Here is a 23936-nt window from a genome sequence, read left to right as displayed (position 1 = left end):
TCCATCTACTTCCCCAACCAAGCAATGGCAAGAGATGTTGAGGAACAGCTGGTGCAGAGAACATCATTTTCCTCTGCAACTCCAGCCCTACTGGTGTGCATTTCTTTGCACACTTTGAAGCAGCTTGCCATCTCATGGAATTTCTGACTCCTATAAGTAATGTGCATAATCTCTGATCTCTTTGGCTTCTATGTCTGATTGTTTCTACTATTTGCTGGTTTGTTTTTTGTGTTTTTCAACACAACCTGGGAAAAAAAAAATGCATTTCTAACCATTTTCCTAGCAATTAGGGAGTTTCCCAAGCAGGGAGTTAAGACAAGAGGTAGCATTTACTGTGGGCTGGAAGATTATTTTGTGAAAGGTGTCCTGCACCTTGCTTACCACTGATTCTACACAACTTCTGATCAGGTAAGTGAACTACAGATCTCTACCTCATCATTCTCTGCAAGTTTCAGGAAACCTGGAAGTGAACTGGGAAAGCCATACAGAGACTTCTAGGATATGAGTGAAAAGGGAGAAACAGCCTAGGTTTGTGGTGTGTGCCGTGAAGTAAGAGCATACACAAGTTGGTTACCTGTGTATTGGCTGCCTCATGTTGAAAATTAAATTCAAATATCAATAATATATACTACCTAGAGTGGGATGCATGTTTTCACTCCAGTTTTAGGTAGAAAATATGGCATCATCTAAAGATGGAGCTGGAAGGACTCTGAGAGATCACCTGAGCCTTTGTTCTTTAAACAAGGTTCATCTGTGCCTGCACAATTTCAAACAGATGTTTTCCCAACCTGATTTTGAAGACTTACAATAAAAAGAGATTTTGCAGCTCTCTAGGCTGCACAACCTATTCCACATATAACTAATCTCATGATTAGAAATCCTTTTTTTAAATCTAGCTTGAGATTCCTGCTGCAGTTTCAACACATAGCTTCTTTTCCAGTCTATTAGGAACATGAAGAATAGATTATTACCTTGATCTTTGCACCAGTCTTTAATCTACATGAACTTTTATCATTCCTTTCCCCACCAGTACCCTTATCTTTTTACAACTAAATAACTCTGGTGCTTTCAACATTGTCCAGAAATCCCATTTTCTCTATCAGTTTCTCTAATAATATCTTCTGTTATCCTTCAGACTGTCTAAGGATGGTCCATAGCTTTCTCACAGTTTCCAAACCTGTACTCAACAATTCCAGGGATTCTCATTTGGCTTTTCAGGACAGGATTATAAAGGTTGGTAATGTTCATCCTGGGAGGCACAATAACCTCAAAATCCTCTTCTGAAGCATCAAGAGAATTGCTCTCTACACAGAACTTTTGCAGTTGGTTATTCAGGGAACCCATTTTCTTGCTAAATTTTATCCAACTTTTTCCAGACCAATTTCCCAGTTCATCAAGACCTGCCTGAATTCTGCTTCTGTCTCCTGTGTACATGCAATCCCTCCCTGCTAAATTAAAAGGCAGGCTCTCTATTTCATTATCCAGGTCAGTAATGGAGCCACTGAACACAAGTGGGCTCAGGAGAGACACTCAGGCTGCTCCCTCCTGCCCACAACAAGCAGCCACTGGTTTTGCAGCCTCCCACAGAACAGCACTGAGTTTGTTGTATCTGGCCTGAGTTAAACCAGTGAAATGGTGTTTGCATAGCTGGGTCTCTCAACAAACATCCATCCTCTGGGCTCAGCTCCACTGCTAAATGGGAGAGAGCAGGAGGTGAGTTGAGCACTCCATCCCAGTGATCCACACTGATTCTTAACTTGGTTTCTAGCTCAATTTTGTGCTGCTCTAAATAGCTCTTTTCAAAGCAATTCTGCTTTGGAGGGGCTCATGACAAGTCTGGACTGACATCAGTGACCATCACATCCCCCTGGGCCAGGAGCTGCTCCTTGGGCTGTGTTTAATCACTGGTACAGATGAAGCCTAGAACAAGAGCTGAGCCTCATTAGTGATTAAAGTCTTCAATTCTACGTGGTCAGAGAACAATGATTTCCATCTTTTTGTACAACTCCATCACAGAATTGTCTACCATGTCCTATCTCAGGCATTGCTGCTCCTGGAAACCACAGAATCATCAAGGCTGGAAGAGAACTTCCAGTGCCACCATCACCCCAAACCCTGTCCCCAAGGGCCACATCCAGGCTCCCCTGAGCACTCCCACAGACAGTGACTCCAAACCTCCCTGGGTAGCTCATTTCAGTGCCTGACCACTCTTTCAGTGAAATTTCCATTTCTGATATGCAATCTGAACCTCCTCAGGTGCAACTTCAGGCCATTTCTGCTCATCCTGTCTTTGGACATGGCAGAAGAGACTGACCCCACCTCACTAAAAACTCCTTTCAGGGAGTTGTAGAGAGCAATGGGGTCCCTCCAAAACCTTCTTTTCTCCAGACTGAAGAGCCTCAGTCCCTCAGCTGCTGCTCCTAAAACTTGTTTTTCAGACCCTTCCCAGGACACACTCCAACCACTTCAAGGTTATTTTGTGAAGTGAGAAGCCCAAAACTCAACACAGAACTTGAGGGACAGAGAGCAAGGAGATGTTCTATTCCAAAAATCACATTTTAGTGTCTCCTGCACTCACAAGTTATCCAGTACTGAGGGTTACACTAAGTTGTTTCTACCTGGAAGCAAACTGGGGTAGTAAAAAATCAATACATATCTCTATTTATAGGAATGAACTTCAAGTTCTGCATCCCTGAGAAGAGCAGACAGAGTGCTGCTGTGCCCTCTCAGTGAACTCCCTAAAGATGTGAACGTCTGCCTGAGGTCACAAATTGTACTTTTCTTGAGGACTGCTGGCTTTTGCCTTCCTTTCACAGATGGACACACTCTCAAAGCTCCAAATAACCACTGATCCTGGACTATGGTTGCCACTTTAGCCTAACAATGGTTTCTGAAAGGTGGCATCTGTTTTTCACTCAGCATTATTGAAGGTAACTATTGGAAACAGAAGCTGTACACAAAAGTGAATGCAGCTGCCATATAATATTGTAACTTATTTTTTTTCACCTTTATTGTGGAACTAGTATGTTAGAAAGATGGAAATTTTGGGAAGAACAGAGGCATCTTCCCACTGGCAGGAAAATCTTGCCAATCCAAAGAATCCCAGGATCCCCGAGGCTGGAAAATCCCTCCCAGCCCATGCAGTCCCAGCTGTGCCCATCCCCACCTTGTCCCCACCCAGAGCTCTGAGTGCCACCTCCAGGTGCCACCTGCAGGGATGGGCACTGCAAACTTCCCTGGACAGCTCTTCCCAAGATCTGAGCACCCTTTCCATGGGGAAATTCCTTCTGCTGTCCAACCTGAACCTTTCCTGGTGCAGTTTGAGGCCATTCCCTCTTGTCTTAGGAGCAGAGCCTGACCCCCCACCTGGCTCTTCCCTCCTTTCAAGGAGTTGTAGAGAATCAGAAAATCCCCCTGAGCATCCTTTTTTCCAAGATAAACACCTGCAGCTCCCTCAGCTGCTCCTGAATTCTCATTTCCAGGTATTACAACTGGAAGAAAACCCACTGTGTGGATTCCAGGCAGCCCAGTTAGGGTCCACCACCTGCCTGTCCCTTTGGGGCAGCCCCTGGAGAGTCCCTCAGCTCCTGGTGAGGGAAGCAGCTTGTGGTGTCATGGGCTGGTGACCACAGGAAGGTCAGGACATCAAGGACTTATTGTCAGACTGTATTGATATCCCTGGGTGTGAGACAAGGGAGTGAGACAAGAAGGGAGGGTTATGAAAAAATCAATATCAAATTTGTTTTGGTAGGGCTTTACAAGGAGACCTTTTAAAAATCATAGAAACCAGCACATCTTCAGAATCAATTTATACTCTGTCACATCCCTCCTGAGGTCTGCTCGCTGACAAAAATAAGATAGGCAAAAAATGTAAAGTTGACAAAGCAATTAAAATAATGAATGTACTGTGTTTGGGAGCTGGCACCAAAGATGTGAAATAACGACAAAAAGGCTAAAAATAGAACATGTGGTATATGAAAGAGACACATTTTAAATGCCATCCAATATAAGGTTTTAAAATAACCCCCAAATTATGCCCTATTTCTATGCTAAATAAAGCACACAGGAATTAATAAGCATAAATATCTTCACGCTGGAAAAAGGGCTATATAGATACAGTGATAAATACTGCATGTAATACACAAATCAATGAACATAAATTTAAAATTCAACCTTACAGAATCTGCTGACTCTAAATAAACTTCTGTTCAACAGTAACTTTATCTACTCAGCCAACTTCTGCCATCTACTTCTCTTTTCTCCAAAAAACTTCCAGCATCCTTCTCATCACTGAAAGATTTACAGTATGCAACAACAAATCATTTCTGCCTTGTAATTGCATCAAATCTATTTTCCAAAGTTTTCTTTTATCCAAGTCTTTAATCTGGAGAGGAAATGAGGATCAGAAAGTGTGATGCAAACCCAAAGTTAGAATTTAGACAGATCCTGTGCAATTAAGACAAAACTTGTGTCTGCCTGAAAGAACTGAGTGGAAAACACCTGGATGATGGGAATTTATGACAGCTAATAGTTTAAAGATCTGTGTTAAGGTAATTGTAAATACTTCCACATCTAGTTTATATTGCAGATCAGCTGGTTTAAGATTAGCATGTATACCCTCTCTAGACTAAACAAAGAGAAGGGAAACTTTAAGAAGGAGATCTATCCAGTTTATCATAGACATCTAGCTTCTTTCCTTAATGAAAGGAAATCCCTGATGATCCCAAAATAAGTATTTGTGACTCTGTTGAAGGTGTCTGAAGTCAGAGTCTATGAATTACCAACCAAGAACAGCAATTACTCTCTTCCACAGGGCAACCCCGGAGTCTCCTGTGTATGGTTAAATCACATACTATATTTTCCTGTTAGTGGGTTTAAATGAAGGCAAAAAAATGAAAGAAATAGAGAAGTCTAACAGGCTAAAGAATATGTTTCTCACAGTAAAATACGCAAATCAGAAAGACCAGTAACTGTCTGCCTCAGATGTTGGTTAGTTTCCAATATTGATTATGTTTCCAAGTAAATTAATTTGGGCTTTGGCCAAATATAAGATTATTTCCTTCTTCTCCATCCCTACTTTGCACCTTTTCAATCACCACCTATTCCAAACCCAACTGTTTCACAGAAATATGAATTTGGGCTTTCAGCTTTCTACATCCTTGGAGAAGTCCAGAAATGCAGATCACAGTTTTCAAAGATTCTTCCCAACACAGTTACCTGGGGCTGACTGTAGGGTTTGAACTGTGAGATAATTCCTAATCATCAGCCCTATTTCAGGGGTCTGCTTTGTGCTCTGGTTCTGCATCCAGCTAATCCAGTTTATCATGACAGCATCACCTGGAATCTTTGCAGGAATATTCTCACTCCATTCATCTGATTCAACAGTTCTGGAATTCCTTCTCCTTCCACCCTCAGGCTTCTGGTCTTTTGAGAATTCAGTCAAAGGTGGGTTTGAGGGACAAATCTCTTAGCAGAATCCCACAGCTAAGCAACAGTTTCATCAACCAACATTTCAAAACTACTGTCAGGATCAAAGACTGGAGAATAAACTGGTTCTTATCTGAAATCTTGGGTTCTAAACATGTACCTGTATGTTTTGCAAGCTTCTTGTCACCTTTGCCAATCTTTGGGTTCTTGTGCTAGAAAGTGTGAGGTAAAGAGCTGAGATAATACAGACCAGTAAAATAATCTGGCTGTCAATAAATAGTATGACATCACCCAATCAGAAATACAGATATTAAACTCTATTTTGACTTATTGATTAGAAAAGTGTAGTCATTATGGTGGTTTTTGCTGTTTGGGTTTTGCTCATCTCCTAGTGGGTCACTCATTAATAGGAACAAACACATTATTTTCCTGCTGTTCCCAACAAAGCAGGTCATTAATCTGTGCATCACTCTATGCTTTCTCCATAGCAAGCCTGGAGATTAATGGAAAGGAGTTATGTAAGTAGAAGTGCACTGTAAAAGGATAATAAATGGAGACCATTCTCCTTTCTCAGTGATTTTCCTTTTCAGGACACAGTCAGTTGGTTCTTGTCTTTCCTCCACTCATGTGGAACTCACTTAAGATGTGAAATAAGACGACCTCGCTGCCACTCTCTGATTTCCTGATAGTGAGAGCTAAAAGCAGAACTTGTCTGTGCACAGAAAGTGCTCAGATGGGAAAGACAAACAGTCCTGCCAGTGGCCTAAAATGTCATATGAGTTTTATTGGGGACTTTTAACTTATGAGACATCTTGGTGTCAATTTAATGTGTCTCTTTTCCTCAGAGAGTTGCAGATTAACTCTACCACTCTCTGGTTTCCCTTGTTGTATACAGATTTTTGCCAACTTTTCCAGTTTTAAACTGCCATGTAATAATAGAATTGAGGTTGGAAGGCTCCTCTGGAGGTCACCCAGTCCAACTCCCTTTTCAAAGCAAGTTTAATTGCATCAAGTGGCTCAAGGACTTGACTGAAGTCTTGAAGATTTCCATTTATGGAGATCCCAGTTTGGGCCCCAGCTTCAATATTTAACCAGGATCTCATAGTAATTTTTTCCCCCAGCAGATCAGAATTTCCCATATCAAAAATTCCTTGTCCTTGTGCATAGGCACTTTCTCATACCTTCCTGCACCAGGAAATGCTGATCCCTAACCTTCCTTCTCCTGCCCTCAGCACTCTCCTGCTTCTTTAGGAAATGCTTTTTACCTCTTCTGAAGTCAAAGTTCCCCAGGCTGGCTAACCTGTGTGTCAGTGTTTCCAGATACTTTCTGACATCCAAATTTTATCTAATCTAATCTAATCTAATCTAATCTAATCTAATCTAATCTAATCTAATCTAATCCATTGATTCTTCCTTAAGTATTGTACTGATCTGAATGCAACAAGAGATTGGTGGTTGTTTTTTGGTTTGTTTTTTTTTTTTTTCTTTTCTCTTCAGGAAAACCCCCAAATCTTTTCTGTTGCACTTTGAAAATCCCTGGCAATGCACATCTCCAGCCCAAGGCAGGAAGTGCTGGAGCAGCTTCCTGAGGCTGCACAACCACTAGGAACTGAACCAGCCTAATTTGTGTGCAAAGATTCAAACTGTGTTCCATGTGTGTGGCACCATGGGGAAAAATCCCCCTGCCAGGATGGGAAGCAGTGACAGCACTTCCCTGAGGTCTGGGCAGGATGAGTGCCAGGAGCATCCTGCCACTTCCATGGGAATCACCACTCTCAGAAGGAATCTGGCCACCATGGGACCATTACAGGTGGTCTTGAGAAGCCAGATCCCACAAAAAGTTGGACATGGATGTGGTGGGAAGTGGAGAGAAGCAAGAATGTAGGCTATGAGCTAGCACAAAGAATAATTTTTCCAACTTAAATTCTGGCATATTGTGTTTCTTATATTTGAAGAATAAAGGATATGTGAAGTCTCATATTTCTGTATTTTTCCTACATTTTCAGAATTAAAAAGAGAAAGTTTTGCCTAATTATGCTTGTAGAATACTATAGACACAACAATTAAACAGTGTGAAATTGGATCCTTGCTTGCCCTTTATCTTGGCCAGAAAACAGACTGCAGTGGAGAATCTTCTCCCTTTTTCACACATTAATCATATTTGTGCTTCTAAACATCCCAGGCAAGAACTGTCCTTAGGGCTCAACATATTTAAAGAGGAAATGCCTTTTGTTCTATACAGAGGCAGCAGAAGTTTTAAAAGCTTCTGCCTTTGCAAAACAAACTGAACAATGCAAGAGGCAGCAGATCTTCATTTTATAATATATCAGGGTTGTATAACTATTATGTTTGTAATAAAAATATGCACAATACGACCAACAGAGTTAATTATTTTTCCTGTTGGTGACTTAAACACCAAAGCAGTGTTCTTGTGCAAAGACCTGTTGTTAACCTGTCTAAAGTCTACTGCATTGACTTGTTCTCAGCAATAAAAGACAATCTGCAAAGAATGCAGCCTCCCCCCCCATTGGTTTGTCTTTACCCCTGTCCTTCTCTCTTTTCTTCTCACTAATGCCTGAAAACTGAGCTTGCCTTTCTGCTTGAATAGCAGACTTTTAGCAATTTTAGTAGTTTTGCAGCCAGGGCTGTGACTGATGGCTGAAGTTTTTAGGGCTCCATACCTGCAGCTACAGCACTTGCAACTTATGGTGACAGAAGAGATGATAAAGACACAGGTCTTTTTTTTATTCTCCTCCTCACCCTAATTTAAGACCTCTCCCTCTGTCAGCTACTTGTCTCTGCCAGCAGTGAATCAAACAAGACCTTCCCTGGATGTCTTAAGTGTATCTGCACAGCAGTGTTGGCATTTGAGCAGCTCTGCAGCAGGTTTGTTTCACTGCAAAGCAGCTCTGAATCAAACAGCTCTTTTAGCTCACAATCCATTTCAGAATAAAAGGTAACAAAGCATTTTGTTAGAAATAAAGCTGAGGGAGTGTGTCCTATATTAAATATGTCCTGAGGGCTTTGCATTTGTTTAAAAATGTCCAACTTGGTTTCTGGAAACTGAGCCCCAGTGTAATTCCTGCCTCACTCAGCACTCAGAGCTGATACAGAAGATCTCTTGCTGCTGCAAGATCTGCAGAACACTGGAACAGGGACTCATAGATTCTTGTTGAACATATTTACACAAATACCTGTGTGTGCATATGTGTATTTTTTATGTACACACATCTGCATGAAGGTAACAGCAGGATCATGGAATCACAGAATGCTTTGGGTGAAGGGACATCAAAAATCCTGGGGGCAGGGACACCTTGCAGAACTATCCATGTACATATCAGCAATTAATAAAAAGCACAAACACCTCCAAGTGCCTCTGCCTGGGAATAAGGTGTGGTTCCATGAACCTGCATAATGAACACCACAAAAATACAGCAGTAAAATTCTGTTCAGGACAAAAGAAGATAAAAAATAAAAAATTGTTTTTGTCATTGTCCATTTCTGAGGTGTTCCAAAAGGTAACCACAAAATAGGAAGTTTTGTATGTGAGAGACTCACATGGTAGAGGATTATATTTTTAGCTGAGGATGTTTATTTTCTTGGGGATGTAAATATAGGAAAAAATGTTGCTAGCAAAGCCCCAGGAAGAAGCATTGCAGCTTTGTGCATGGAAAATATCTGGAGAAGGCAGCAGCACCATCTGGTGTTCTCTCCATCCCCCAGAGAAGTGCCTGATCCCCACTCAGAGCTGTGCTCTAAACTCTGACCTCTTTAACCCACTGAGTGCCACAGAAATGTATGAACTGTGATGGAAAATCTCCAGCTAGTTTACATTTAAAGGGGTGCTAAAGCTTACATTTAAAGGTTTGCTAGTTTACATTTAAAGGTGTGCTAAAGATGGTTTGGTTTGCTACAAATATGAAATTAATGGATTTAGGAGACAGTAATCCCAAAACATAAATCAGAGAATCACACAATGGGCTGAGTTTGAAGTGATCTAAAAGACCAACTTGCTCCAAACCCCTGCCTTTGGAGGCAGGAAAATTTCCACTTGCCTGAAGCACTTTTGGAAATTCTGGAACAATATTTTCCTTGCCTGTTAAACCAAGATTGCATTTTTTACTTTTGGTGGGAAGTCCTGCTTTAAACTGAAATCCAAACCTTGGATGAAACCTAAATCCAAACCTCAGATATAACATAAATAAGTATTCTTTTCAATCCACATGAAAATAAATATGCATGGGTATTTAGAGAGAGCAATTGGCCCTTGTGTTTAAAGATTGCTGAATTTCTTTGTGATTCAGAAAGGAAGAAAGATAACCTGATACTCAATTCAAATTTCCTCCTGTCACTTTCTCAGTAAGTAAAAGCACATAGAGCTAGAGTGGGCAAATACTCCAGGCATAAATAAGCCTATTCAAAAGCAAATATGTTTGTTTATAAGTCATTATGTTCCTTCACACATGAATACTCAAGCCAAGAAGGCAGGAACTTGGATGAAAACAGGGTATATAAATACATGCCTCCAGCTGCAACAGGGCTCCTACAGCTGGTCCTGAAAACTGTAACTTGTTACATTCTATATTAATTAAACCTTGAAAAATACTCCAACTATATGTTTTGAAATTATTTGTGAGCTAATGCTCTGCAATAGATTTTAAACAAAAAATTGGATAGTGGGAATAAACCAAACTGAACTCTCACTTCTCTCTGCAGCTCCTGGGCGGGCACAGGGCAGGAGAGGGAGTGCAGGGAGAGGATGAAGGACTGGGATCTGCAGATGCTCTGCCAGCCTGCACAGAGGGGCTGTGGCACTTACTGTGGGGTAGGGGTGGGAGCAGAACACGGTGTATTTCCGGATGATGCCGTTCAGCTTCAGGGGAGGCAGCCAGGACACGAAAACTGTGGAGGCCGAGGCAGCAGCTGCCTTAACTCCAGCAGGAGGACCTGGAACTGGGGAAGCAAAGAGTGTTAGAGTGGCCCAAGGCAGATATTCAATCACCCCAGTGTAGCAGAGGAGTTAAGGGGAAAAGGGGAGCGTGCTGCTGTGGTGGCTGTGCCCCCATGGACTGAGATGGACACTCTGGCTTAGGGAGCAGCCTCCACACTGCCCATGCCAGGGAGAAGCTTTGGGGGGTGTGACCCCATCCTTAACAGGGGAGAAACTCTTCTTCAGAGGGTCCCAAAGCAGAACAGGCCACTGATGGTTAAACTTCTGTGAAGTATCCCCTCCAGCCTTGTGTTGGCTTGATGTGGCCAGAAATGTGAATTCTATCACCATCTGTTACACACAGGTGGGGCAGTGATTCCTTATCTCTGTGGCACAGACCATCTGCTAATGGGCCATCTTTAAACCAGCTGGGCAATCATCTTTATCTTTCCCACAGCCCATCCTCCCTCCAGGAGATATCTCCTGTTCATGGCCACTGAGTCCCAGGGCATGACTGATAAAATTCCATCATCCCATGGGAGATGCTCCAGCCAGGGGAGGAGCCAAGCCTTTCCTACCCAGATAAAAACTGACATTTTGGACACCAAGGAACCTTCTTCCCACTGCATTCCAGAGGAAAACCAGACCTTTCCACATCATCCCTGGAGCTTCAGAGGAAACTGCACCTTCTCCAGGAGCACTGCTCCAGCTGAACCACATCTGCCCCTGCAGGAGGATGCAGCCACCATTGAATGGGACTGTGCCAACACCCTGACTGACTGACGGGTGTCAGCTTGGATTCTGACTCTGGCAGGGTTTGGGATTGTTCTGTGTAATACTGCATTGCTATTTTAATTTTCCTAGTAAAGAACTGTTATTCCTAATTCCTATATCTTTGCCTGAGAGCCCCTTAATTTCAAAATTATAATAATTTGGAGGGAGGGGGTTTACATTCTCCATTTCAAAGAGAAGCTTCTGCCTTTATTGGCAGATACCTGTCCTTCAAACCAGGACAAGCCTGCATAAAATCATAGAATGGACCCAAGAATGGCTTGAGTTGGAAGGGAACTTAAACATCTTCCAAACCCCTGCCATGGGCAGACACCTTGCACTAGACCAGGTTGCTCAGAGCTCCATCCATCCTGGCCTTGGACATTTCCAGGGATGGGGCATCCACTGAGAAACTTGTGTCAAGGCCTCACCACCCTCACAGTAAAGAACTTCTTCCCTAGATCCAACCTAAATTTCCCCTTTCAGTTTGAACCCAAATGCACACGTGAAAATACCTTGTCTGTGTTCACAGAAATTGCCAAACAACACATTATTATAAATGGCCAGCTTGGAACACAAAACCCATGCCAAGGTGTTATAAATAATACACATGTGGACAGAGCTGAGCTGTGAATTTAATGGAGTGTAAATAGAGCACTTTGCTCTGCCTGATGTGACCCATGGCCAGCAAGTGCCACATTTCCTTGTCCCTCACCCTCAGCAGCTCAGAGCTCTCTCTACCACTACACTATATTTATTTTTCTAATTACCACAGCTATCTACATAACTCATCAAAATTATCCCAGAGAAAGAGCTAAAAAACCCCAAATCTCCTGTCTAAAACCATGTGGAAAAAACTTCAGCTCAGAAATGGTAAAATCTTGCTGAGTAATCTTAACTACATCCCTTTGCAGCCTTGCATTTTGGGAAAGGTTTGGATTTCATGAGCATATGCTGGTTATCAAACACACATTACACTGTACAACACCCTCCAGCTCTGGAAACACTCTTTCACTAATATCCAGAATTGCTAAATTTTTTTTCTTGAATGCTGGAATATCACATTACACACAAGTTTGTACATAAATAAAACAAAGGCTACATGTGACATCATAACAAACGGGTCTAATATTTCCTGGAAAACACACCTTGTGTCAAAATACTTGAAAAAATACTTTTAGAACTGTGAAAATAAATAATTTGAAAGATATTTTAGCATTGTGTGTGGTCACTATTTACATCAAATTATTAAAATAGATATATTGCATTGAAAATTGCTACATAGGTTATTAAAGACAAAATGAACTTTGTTTTGAAGGACTTTGTTATCTACAGAAAAAGTGCTTTGTGTGGAATCTGATATTTTTGTCTGATTTCAAGTAAAACTACCAAAATGTTAAAATTTCTAGTGCATTTACCATTGCAATGCTTTCTTTACTTTCACAGAAAACAGTTATTGTGCAGTAGAGGTCCCCAGACAGAATCCCTTGTCCAGCAAGCTGATATTTGTAGATAAATTTTGAATCTTTGTCCTACCACAATTAGGCAAGCAGATGTTGTACTGCTACAGAACTTTGCTCATAAAGAGAAGTTAGCCAGCCTGGCATCTAAATTTTCTCTTTTTTTTTTTTTGTGTAAAAATGATGTGAGGAGACCCTCAATTTTATAACTACATAGGTGGTCCTGGAAGATGTGAGAAAACTGACAGGCACCACTCAGTGCAATGTCTCTGGATGTGCATTTTCTATTTATAGTGTGCTGAGAGAGCTAATTAGGCATCAATGAGAACGTCATGATGATAATTGCATGCAAACCCAGCCCCTCACTGCAAAGGGGCTAATTCAGTTAGCAGCTCTATCCAATGCAGAGTAAATATTGATGCTTGACAGCATCCAACTTGTTATTTATACCCAGCTCATTAGAAATGCTATTTGCTCCTGCTGCTGAGGAGTGAAAGCTGGCTCTCCAGGGTAATTACCTAACCCACAGGAGGATTCCTTTATGGATAGCAATGTTTTCTGGAAATCACTTCAAATAGATGGATGAGGTTAATGCAATTTATTGTTAAATTAGGGTGTGATCTATAGGGACAGGTTCTGATGGTAATTGGTCATGGCTGTCGACTGTTGAGGGATTAACTCAGAACTCATCTGGCATTTTCCAGTCATTGGGTCTACATGGGAAACATTCCTTGTCATTGCTGTGTTGCTTTTTGGTGTCAGACCAGCAGAAAGAGGGGCCAGAAGGAAAGTCAGGAAGCCATACAGTAAAATTTTCAACCCAAGGACCCCTCCACCTCACTGGCAGCAATTTTTGCAGTGCTGCAAAAATTATTCTGAATAGTAATTTTTTAGTCCTCTTTTTGCTGCACTGCTGGGTTGTGCACATGAAAGCTGGGTGTCATTCTACTGTGTGTGTGGAAGTGATTACATTTTCTTGGCAGGAATCCTGCAGAATTTTGTCTGGTGCTTCACAGACCCCTCCTGTTCTCTGTCCAGAGGGTCAAACCCATCCCCTGGACTTCACAGGAGTTATCTCAGCATTCACTAAAGCATTTCTTACTAAACTGGGTTCCTTGGGCAGCTGAAGAAGTTGTGGTTGGGGAATGTGGTGTCTGGCATATCCTAGAGAGGAAAATCCTGAGCCTTGCCAAGCAAATTTAAAGTATTTTCCCTCATTGCCATTGCATCCCCAGCCTTTCTGGCTTCAGTCATTATAATCCAGCAGTATCAGGAGACCTGAGCTGTCTTACTGAATTCTCCCTGGACCTTTATTTAGCACACTGACTCCCACAGCTCCCAGAAAGACAAACTGAATTTGCACAATTCCATGGACCCCCTTTTTTTTTTTTTCCCACCACCCATGGTCATCCGGGGTAAAATTTTGATGAGAAGCCAGAGGACAACCTGGCCTGAGCACAGAGAAGCTGAGGATTGCTTCTAAACAACTTTGCAGCCTTTCAGGGAACAGATGTGGCAAATTTAAGATCAAAGATGGCCTCATTCTCCAGCTAGCAAGGCTTTGAAAAACATGGAAATAGCATCCTGCTTTCATGTGGAGGAGAACACTCTGTATTCCTGACAGTGCAAGTGGAATGCTAAAGCAGAGCAGGCAATTATCCTGATATGACAGGGCTGGGAAACAGCATTTAGATGTGCCAGATAATGGGAGGAGCTCCAGGAACTTTCTCATTCTCCTTTTCATAAGCAGAGAGATTATCACCATTTTTCTTCACAGTATTGAGCAGCAGGGAGGCAAAATCACAGACTGTGGTGCATTTAGGAGTGATATCACAAATAATTGTAACAGGATTTTAATTCTGCATGACACAGGACTACTCCATTGCTGGTTGCACTTAGAAAAATAAAAATAAACTCAACTCCTGAATGCTGCCTGTTTGTTCATGTAGATAACCCACCTACAATGCAGATCTATGCCAGCCAAAACCCATCCACATGTGAATTTACTCTGAACTGGCCTCATACTAAGCACACCATTTCTATCAAATCCTGCCAGTTTCCCAAGGGGAGCATTTACTGTTCAGTGCCTTTTGCTTCTTAGTCAAAAAGATAAAGTTAGAGATCTTTACCACTAGAAAAACTGTACATTAAGGGGTCATCAGGGGTAATTTTTCACCAGAGTGCCCAGACGTCCTCATCAGCTGAATAAGCCCAAGCAGAGCTCTGCTCCAAGAAGTACTGAACATGCACCTGACTGGATTTCTGTTTAATCATTTTAGAATAAATGAAAATATTGCCAGATGCTGTCTGTGCCTCTCATGCCAATGGACAGAAGGCTTGGTCTCCAGGGAGAGAACAGAGAGGAGGAAAATCTCTCTGGACTCAGGCAGAGTGGGGCTGGCAGGGGGATTTGGTACTATTTTCCCTTCCTTCCTGCTGCAGCTTTTGCTGGCTCTGAAAATGCCAGAGAGCTGGAAGCACAGCACTGCTGCAAAGGCTTCTGTGGCACACAAACAGCTTGCTGTGCACAGGAATGCATTTCCTCAAAAAAAAAAAAAAAAAAAAAAAAAAAAAAAAAAGATATAAGAGAGAAATGTGCATCCTCCTGTGTCACAGCCAGCCCAAGTGCCACCTCTGACAAAAACCCAGACCAAACTCCCAGCTGCAGGAATCTTTCCTGGGATGGGGGCTCTGGGGTCTGTGTCCTCCCAGGGTCTGCTCAAGGTCAGGGCACTGCTGCCAGCCAAGGTCTGTGACATGTTTCAGGCTTGTTCAGGCAGAAAATTCCTTGTTTCAATTGTTGTTTTCTCATATTGGATTTGCAGCACAGGAGCAGAGAGGGAGCTTGTCACACACACTCCCGCTACAAAACAGAGAAGCCTTTTCTACTGCATTTTGATCACAGCATGGAAAAGAATTGGAAGAGCTGCTTTAATTTTTAATGGTTTATTAAATCAAGTTCCAGGTGAAGAGGATGAGCAGCTTATAAGAAACTGTAAAGTGGAAAAGGTAAGAGACAAAACCAGATTGAATTTTTTAAATTGGACATTTCCCCTTGGCTTATTTTTCTACCAGGAGGAACTCCAAAAAGAGCAGCATCTTTTCTGAATTCAGCTTTCAGAAAAGAGAGGGAGGAAGCTAGATAAAACCGATAAATATGATGCAATTGAAAGGAAAGCTCATTCCATGAAAGCTCATTTCCTATTATTTGCTCGAGTTGTTCTCATTTCCTTTGCTGATCAGCAGCAGTGTCTGACCTCTGGTGTCTAAAATCAGTATTAAACACTGCAAGAAATCAAAGTATCAACACATTCCAACCAGGATTCACTTGCTGGGTTACACTTATTTTGCCCTATTAGAGATTTCAAGCCTGCTGAAGAAATTTTGGACTGATGTCTTTAGCTGAATACCAACAAAAAAAAAAAAAAAAAAAAAGAAAGAAAGAGAAAGGAATTAATGATGTGATATAACCTCATAGCAACAATGATGTGGAGGACTTGGCAGCCACTTAAAAATATGCCAGATTTCCAGATTTTATTAGAGGAGGGTGGAATATCTTGTGTCATAATTTTAGCCAGAAAAGATCTGGGAGCAGAGATAGAAGGTTTCCATTTCTAAGCTCTGTTAAGATCACAACTTATTTATGTCATTAAAATGCCAAGAAGTGCTTAAACTCATTTCAGGGCAGGATCTTTTAGGTGCTTTGGAATTAAACCTACTGAAAATAATCCTATACAGAACAGTTTCCTTGGAAAATTACAGTAGAAATGTCCATTCTTCTGAGGAATGAAGCACTTGTTTGGTGCATGGAGTTTGGCAATGTGAATACTCTTTTCCTCTTTAACTTCCACACTCTTCAGGATGTTTAGATCCAGAATTTTGGATTTGGCTTATGCTTAAGTACAGGTCTCTGTATATTCCACTCAAAATCTTTCCTGCTCTTAATAAAAAGTTTTGTAGCTGAAGTCATTGTATTTTCTGGAACACTTTTCCATTTAGTTTTCTGGACAAAAGATTTAATGAATGAAACCAGTGTGAGGCATCAGAAAATCTGGAAAGTTTGGTCAGGCTGCCTTAGGGTGAGTGATTGCTGGGCAGCCAGGAGGATTAAAGGTGAGAGAGGAGCATTTGCACAGCTGCCAACCACAGCCTGAGGCAGTGTGCTCCCCTCAGCCTGCCTGATCCCAGAAGGAGAAGGAGAAGGAGAAGGAGAAGGAGAAGGAGAAGGAGAAGGAGAAGGAGAAGGAGAAGGAGAAGGAGAAGGAGAAGGAGAAGGAGAAGGAGAAGAGAAGGAGAAGGAGAAGGAGAAGGAGAAGGAGAAGGAGAAATGTTTGAGGCTTCTGACATGAAGCAGATGTCCCCAAGACCAGCCTGTCCCCAAGCTCCTGAGGCAGTATGGAACACTACACCCAACTCCTGGTGGCTTAAATCCCACTCCCAAGGCTCAGGGCTGAAAGCCTTTGTGTTCAGAGAGAATTTAGGGAAGGTTTGCTATGCTGGGATCTACTTGACAAAAGTAATTTGAAAATGCAGCATGTGTTTTACAATTCAGTTTTACATTTTAGATTTTATATTATAGATTGTGTTCTTTGAAATAAATCCATCTACTTCCAAGCACTAGGTGTCCCAAGGACCTGGGTGCTCCAAAGTAACTGTTAAAGGACTTTAGGCTGATATCAGAACATTCAGTGTTCAGACACACAAGTCTAGAGCTGAGCAATTTTCATTTACTGCATCCCCTGGATACAGCTACAGCTGGGGCCAGGTGATCTTATAATGTATGTAAATTTTAGAATGAGTCCCTTAATATCTAATGGGAAAAAATTAGTAACTTTCATCACATAATTTTTTATTGGCAAAAAAGCACTGGAAAATCATCAAGTCAGTTAATTTACTGAACCTGCTGTCTTGTCACTTTTGTAACTCTCATTACAAATAAAAAAGTTGGCAAATATATTAATATATCCACAAGTGACCAATAAAGTAAATAAATAAGAAAGGAAAATCCATTGACTAATTTCCTTGAAAACATATTGTGCAACTAATGAAACAATATTCAAGTAACCTCATTGACAGGATTGTGAGCATATTTATCTGTACCACAAAAATTCCTGATCCAGTTTTTCAAAAGCATTTAGGGGATCCAAAACTACATTTGTACATCTCATAGCATTTTCAAGGCATTAAAAAAGGTTAGGGACAAAACCTCCCCTGAATTTAGAATTTTAGTGCTTCAGAAATAGAGCAGTGCATAGCATCCTACTGAGGTGACCTGAAGTGATTATAAAAGTTACAATTACAATAAAGTTATTATGGAATCTCATGTGTCTGTGTACTATTAAAAATTTCTTAAACTTTCATCGTTAGGAATTGAATTTTCCATGCTTTGGTCTAGGAACAAAGGTATGACATTTTTGTTCTTTATTTTTGCTTTTGAGGGAAGAGGTATTGGGAGGATTTATATATATATATATGTATAAATATATATAGACTGAAAAGAATATTCTTAGTAGGATCTAAGTAATAAAACACAGTTCCAGAACATCTCTCCTCCATTCTCCATTTTCATAGAATATCAGAATGGTTTGGGTTGGGAGGGACCTTAAATATCATCCAGTGCCACCCCTGCCATACCAGGGACACCTCCCACTGTCCCAGGCTGCTCCAGCCCCAATGTCCAGCCTGACCTTGGGCACTGCCAGGGATCCAGGGGCAGCCACAGCTGCTCTGGCAATTCCATCCCAGCCCCTCCCACCCTGCCAGGGAACAATTTCTAATTCCCAACATCCCATCCAGCCCTGCCCTCTGGCAGTGGGATCCATTCCCTGTGTCCTGTCCCTCCATTCCCTGTGTCCTGTCCCTCCAGCCCTTGGCAATTGTCTCTCTCCATGTTTCCTGCAGCTCCTTCAGGCCCTGCAAGGCCACCCTGAGCTCAGCCCAAAGCTTCTCCTGTGCAGGTGAACAATCCCAGCTGTGCCAGCCTTTCCTCCCAGCAGAGCTGCTCCATCCCTCTGCTCATCCTGCTGCTCCTCTGGGCTCTGCAGCAGCTCCAGCTCCTCCCTGGGCTGGAATCCAGAGCTGAGTTTTCAATCTCTGAATGCCTGAGACAAACATTTCCTGGAAGTAGGAATGGAAAATGCTTTCCCTCCTTACCATCCTCCTTCGTGCGGGTGAAGATCTGCTCGCTCCTCACTCCATCCCCAGCTCTGGTAAAAGCCAACACCTGGATGCTGTAGTTGGTGTATTTTTCCAGGCCATCCAGCTCCAGGGATGGCTGGGTAGTAGTGACATTCTTTATCTCTCCCAGTTCTATAAAATAAAATGAAAAAGGAAGTGGACTTATTGCCAAGTTCACTCTTCCAGGTGTTGATACCTGCTGTGGAAATCTTGGTTGTTTCAGACAAGTTATGCCTCATTATTACAAAACAGCAATGAATTACAATGAATTAAAATTAATTCATTTATGTCCTGACCTCTTACCACTTGAAGCAGGCCCACTTTTCATTTTCAAACTCTTTTTTTTTTGTTGCCATTTTTAAAAAAATCTGATGAAGAGAATTGAAGAAATTCTACAAGTAATGAGATTTTTCATAAAGAACAGATAACAAGAAGAGATTATTGTGAAACATCCCCTAAAGAAAAGAAATGAGAATGTTGGTTATCTTCATAAAGATTTTCTGGTTATGAGAAAGACTATTTCTCATAAGGAAAATGAAGGAAAAGTCCCCTTTATTTTAAAATATGCAGCAAGTGCTGCTGCAAAGCACTTGATAGCAGCAATACTGGCTAACAGTAGATTTAAACACAGTAAAATCAGATTTACTTGCAGAAAGATGATGCACTTCATATTAATATCTTTTTTTAGATTTTTTTTGCAGCAAGCTAAGAAGTACAACCCATATGGCAAAAAAAACCAAACAAATAACCAACTTTAAACTTATTTTGGGCAGCAAATAAAGTTGAATAAATAAAGAAAATCCAGTTTTAAGCATGGCATGAACATCATATTTTTTCATCATGTTGTGAGACATCACATAGGAGCTTAAATGTGGTAATATCCACACAGGATCTGATCCAAAACTACAGGCATCACTGTGAACATTTAATTTTATGCCCTACATGTCTACATTTTTTCTGTATGCTTCTCATACATTTTTAATCTTTATTTTTAAAGGAATTGGTGGCTGATTTCCAAGTATTTTCTACCATTAGCATCAGGGATAATGGGATCACATTTCCACTCCAAATTCCCCTTTCCACACTAACAGAGACCAGGATTTGCACAACTGCAGGTTAGAGTGAACTGTGGTTCTGGTGGATTAAAGCAAAAGAAGGGAGACAGCTGTGAGGAATTCACAGGGCAAGTAGGAATAAAGTCATGTGCATCTCAAACCTACTAATTTGTTTGATTTACAAGAAAGGGCCATACATGGAATTATCATCAGGCAATAAATTGCAGATTAGTAAAGCATCACAATTCTCCTTTGATCCTTTCACTCAGCCTCTGCTCTGGAGCCTGTTTCCCCAGGAATTATGCTAAGAGTACAAAACACAGCAGAAGAAGCTGGCATGGAAATAACAAGCTTTTTCCAAATATATTTCCCATTTTTGCCCTCAGCTCTGGAGAGGAAATGCATCCTATCCAAAAGTAAGTGATAGCATATTGAGCAGGCAAAGAGCTAACCAACCAAATTATAGTGAAAATCAGGTTTGGGTTGGTTTGTTCTGGATCCATGTCCCCATTCTTTAAAAAAAACATGGATTAAAAAATTCTGGACTTTGTAGCTGAGGTGAAATTTGCTCAGGTCGTGTTGGGTACCACAGGAACTCTGTGGAGTGTTGCAAACCCACTGGTGGGATCCTTCCCTGAGGTTCCTCCAGGCAGCTTTGCAGCTCTGCTAAGGCTCTAGGAAAAACTGCTCCCTCACAGGTAGACACAGTTTTCTCTAAACCAAAAAGAAAAGGGAGGAAAATGCCTTCACACCAGAGAGAAAACAATATAAAGGCCACATAGAACTTTTTACTTGGTAATAGATTGGTGTCTCTCACCTCCATCCAAGAGGTTGGCCCAGTAGATAACCCTGAATCCCTGCAGGATCCCATTCAGGGTTTCCTTTGCCAGTGTTGACCAGGAAATGGAGATGGTTTCTGGGGATGTGGCAGTGGCTTGCACATTCCCTGGAGGGCAACTGGGCACTGGAATAAAATATTCATCATTTTAACACAATGGAAACAACTCAATATTCAACTTTTAGCTACCCTTTATTTTCCCCTCTATCCCACCACACAATATTTAATTACCATCACACATTTTAACAGTGGAAATCCTTTATTCTTGCTACAATCCACATGTTTCTGCAAGTGCAGCTATTTTCCCTGAAATTATTTTTGATGTACTGTTTCCCTAATTGCTGACTTGTCTTTCTGTTGCTTTTTTAGAAATATAAGTGTGTTCTGACACTGAAATGTGCAGAACATTCTGTAAGCAATTTAAATATATTTTTTAAAAGTTTTCAGCCACATTTGCAACTTTATGGACAATTGGAATGTCCCTTTAAATATAGAGGAGGGAGAAAAAAATGGGCACATCTTAAAAAAACATAGGAAAAAATGGTCATGATATATTTTTGCTGATATTTAAAAAAATTAGAAAAATCAAACAAATCCAAGGCATGTTCTGTTGGCCATTCAGTGTCAAAGTAATACAGCAGTATTAGTAACTAGCATTGCTTTTAAAGCTCGTGGCATCTTTAATTCTAAGGAGGAATTCTTTAATTCTAGAGGAACCTAAAATTAAGTGACAACCAAAAAAAATTGCAGGAAAAGTAAGCATGCTGGATTCTGAAGGAAAAAAAATCCCATTTATTATAAAATAAAATATATGCCTGTGTGAACATACTGCCTTTTGAGGTCTTGCAGCAAGTTAGGCCTAGAAGCATTTAGATTAAAAAAAAAGCTATCAGTTTTTATGAATAGCCTGCCTCAAAATCTGTGGCTCTTGAGGATTTTATATGTGTGATATTCCATTTTGTCCATGTAAAAGCCAAGCTGGCACTGGTTTCAGGACACTGATGTTGATTTACAGTAGCTGAAAATCTGACTTCTATGGCCTTTAGGATTTTAATTTGCTGTTACACTCCTCTGAAATACTGAACTCTTTATTTGGATATGAGATCATTCTCTTTTTCCACTAGAGGACTCCCTCTCATTGTTTGAGAAGTACTTTTTATGCAGTCTGGAAAAAAATAAAAAACCTGTATTGTTCCTTGGATTGGACAGTGTAAATTTTGCCTGAAATAGCAATGATTTTTCTGTCACTGGATATTCTTGAAAAAACATGTCTCTCTTAAGACTGACAAGACAGTGCAGTACAAGAGCTCTGGTTACACAGCAGATTCATTTGAAAACAGTAGCAATCCAACAAAAAATAAAATATTGCTTAACCTTTCAGACTTTCACTTCTCTAAATGATGATGAGATCACTTTCAAGCAAGGATGAGATCACAGCAGTTGCAAATATGTAGACACCAGAGCATTTGGCTTCTTAATGGAAGTTTTGGTCTCAGTCAACATCACTCACAGCAGGATAAACCACATTAGTAGGGTTATTTTTACTTACCTGGTAAAATAAATTCACTCTTTCAATGAAAATCAGACAAGCTCGTTGAGCAGGCTCTTCTCTTACACCTTTCTATCTAAAGACTGGTCTTTTATCATCTCTACTTTAATCATCACTAATCAAACAAGAAATGCAACAAGATAAAAACACACAAAATAACAGTAACATAAATATTATGTCCCATGAGAGTTGTTTGCCAAGGACCCACCGTCCTCAAGAGTTGTGGTGATGATTTCCTGAGAAGAAGGTCCGATGCCAGCCCGGTTACAGGCCTGCACCACCATGCCATACTGGGTGAACTTTTTCAGGTTGTTCAGTGTATAAACCTCGCTGTCCCCAGTGGTGTCGATGCTGATGATGTTGAACTGGAAGTTTCCCCCCGCGCTGTACTCCCGGTAACCGATCTGGTACCCGCGGATAATTCCGTTCTGCAAATGCTTCTTCGGAGCCTAAACCGAAAATGGAAAGTTACACATTAAGTGCACACATCCAAAGTCAAATTGTTCCCCTAAAGTTTTGGAAAAAAACCCCCAAGTTTAACTTTTGTTTTTTTCCTAATGAATTCAAGTCTATTTCTAGACAACAATTCAAAAATACTTCCTGCATGAACCAGCAATTTCAGATGTGTTTCTTTTTTTTTTTTTTTCAAATCTGTGCTGAAAGACCTTTGAATGGTTCATGCACAGAAAAATCCAATCAGGAGACACTCTTGAATTTGAATTTATGAGGTTTTGTTCTCTTTTCAGGTGAATCAATCCAAGCTGAGTTGATAAGGGTATATTTGCATTCCAGGCCACCATTCACTACTAATTGCTTTTGCCAGGAGCCCCCACTTTTCACTGAACCTTTAGGAAGACATTTACTGATCTGTGCAAGGCAGCACAGGAGTTTATTCAGTCCCGTGCATTAGGAAAATTTTATGCTGTGCTTTGAAATAGTCTTCTGTTCATTCAGTGTGTAGTGTAGAAAGATGATTAGATAATGAGTGCTGAAGGCAACAATGATTTGGAAAGCAGGGATTTGCATACTGAATAGCTGCAATATATCTGGCATCCAGGGATATGGACAGCACAAAATGGTTGGCCTTAATTATGTGCCACATTTCTCAGTCACAGTGCAAGATTCCCTGCTCCTGACTAGTGGAAATCATTTGTGTGCTCTGCAATATAAAATGGGATCTAGTGCAAAGCAGAGATTTTCAGCTATTGACAGCAATACCTATAAAATTCTATTTAAATACTACTGGACTAATTTCCATATATGATACTGTTCCTGCCTGATTTTCTATCTATGCAAGGCATAATTTTAAGGCACAATTTGTAATGCAGGAGCAAAAATCACTTTCCAATTCTCCAAACCTCTTTCAAACTCCCAACAGATGACTACAAGCTCATCTGCCTCACTGCCCCATGAAAAAGATCTTTGATATGTAGTTTATCACCAACAGGTTGGACTGTCAGAGGCAGCGACTTCTGCTGCTTCTATATCCCATTACAACTCCTGAGGAACAGATTCTCAAGAAAAACACTCATTTCTGCCACAGCAGCTGCCTGTTTTGGGAGTTTATAGTCTACTAGACATAGCAAAATCAGGGTGAGGTTTGCCTTTCATCCACTACCATCAAAACCATTTCTGTGCAAAATCCCACCTCTCTCGAATTTAAAATGTGTCACTGTATGAAAATGATTGAATAATCTCTTCATGTGGGAGTTGGCCTGACTGGACAGAG

General features: G+C 41.0%; 1 protein-coding gene across 1 annotated transcript in view; it reads right to left on the bottom strand.

The window, feature by feature from the left end:
• Positions 1 to 23936, bottom strand: part of DSCAM (DS cell adhesion molecule) — a 432936-nt gene that overhangs the window by 64164 nt on the left and 344836 nt on the right. The window contains exons 17-20 of the mRNA XM_056502042.1: positions 22416 to 22656; positions 20638 to 20784; positions 18742 to 18897; positions 10247 to 10380 (exon numbers count right to left, since the gene is read on the bottom strand). Of these exons, the coding sequence (XP_056358017.1) occupies positions 10247 to 10380; positions 18742 to 18897; positions 20638 to 20784; positions 22416 to 22656 (678 nt within the window). The remainder of the gene's footprint in view (positions 1 to 10246; positions 10381 to 18741; positions 18898 to 20637; positions 20785 to 22415; positions 22657 to 23936) is intronic.

This window comes from Oenanthe melanoleuca, chromosome 1 (assembly GCF_029582105.1).
Source record: "Oenanthe melanoleuca isolate GR-GAL-2019-014 chromosome 1, OMel1.0, whole genome shotgun sequence".
Classification (NCBI taxonomy): Eukaryota; Metazoa; Chordata; class Aves; order Passeriformes; family Muscicapidae; genus Oenanthe; species Oenanthe melanoleuca.
The sequence above is the reverse complement of the archived record's forward strand: the minus strand, read 5'-3'. Positions and strand labels throughout refer to the sequence as shown.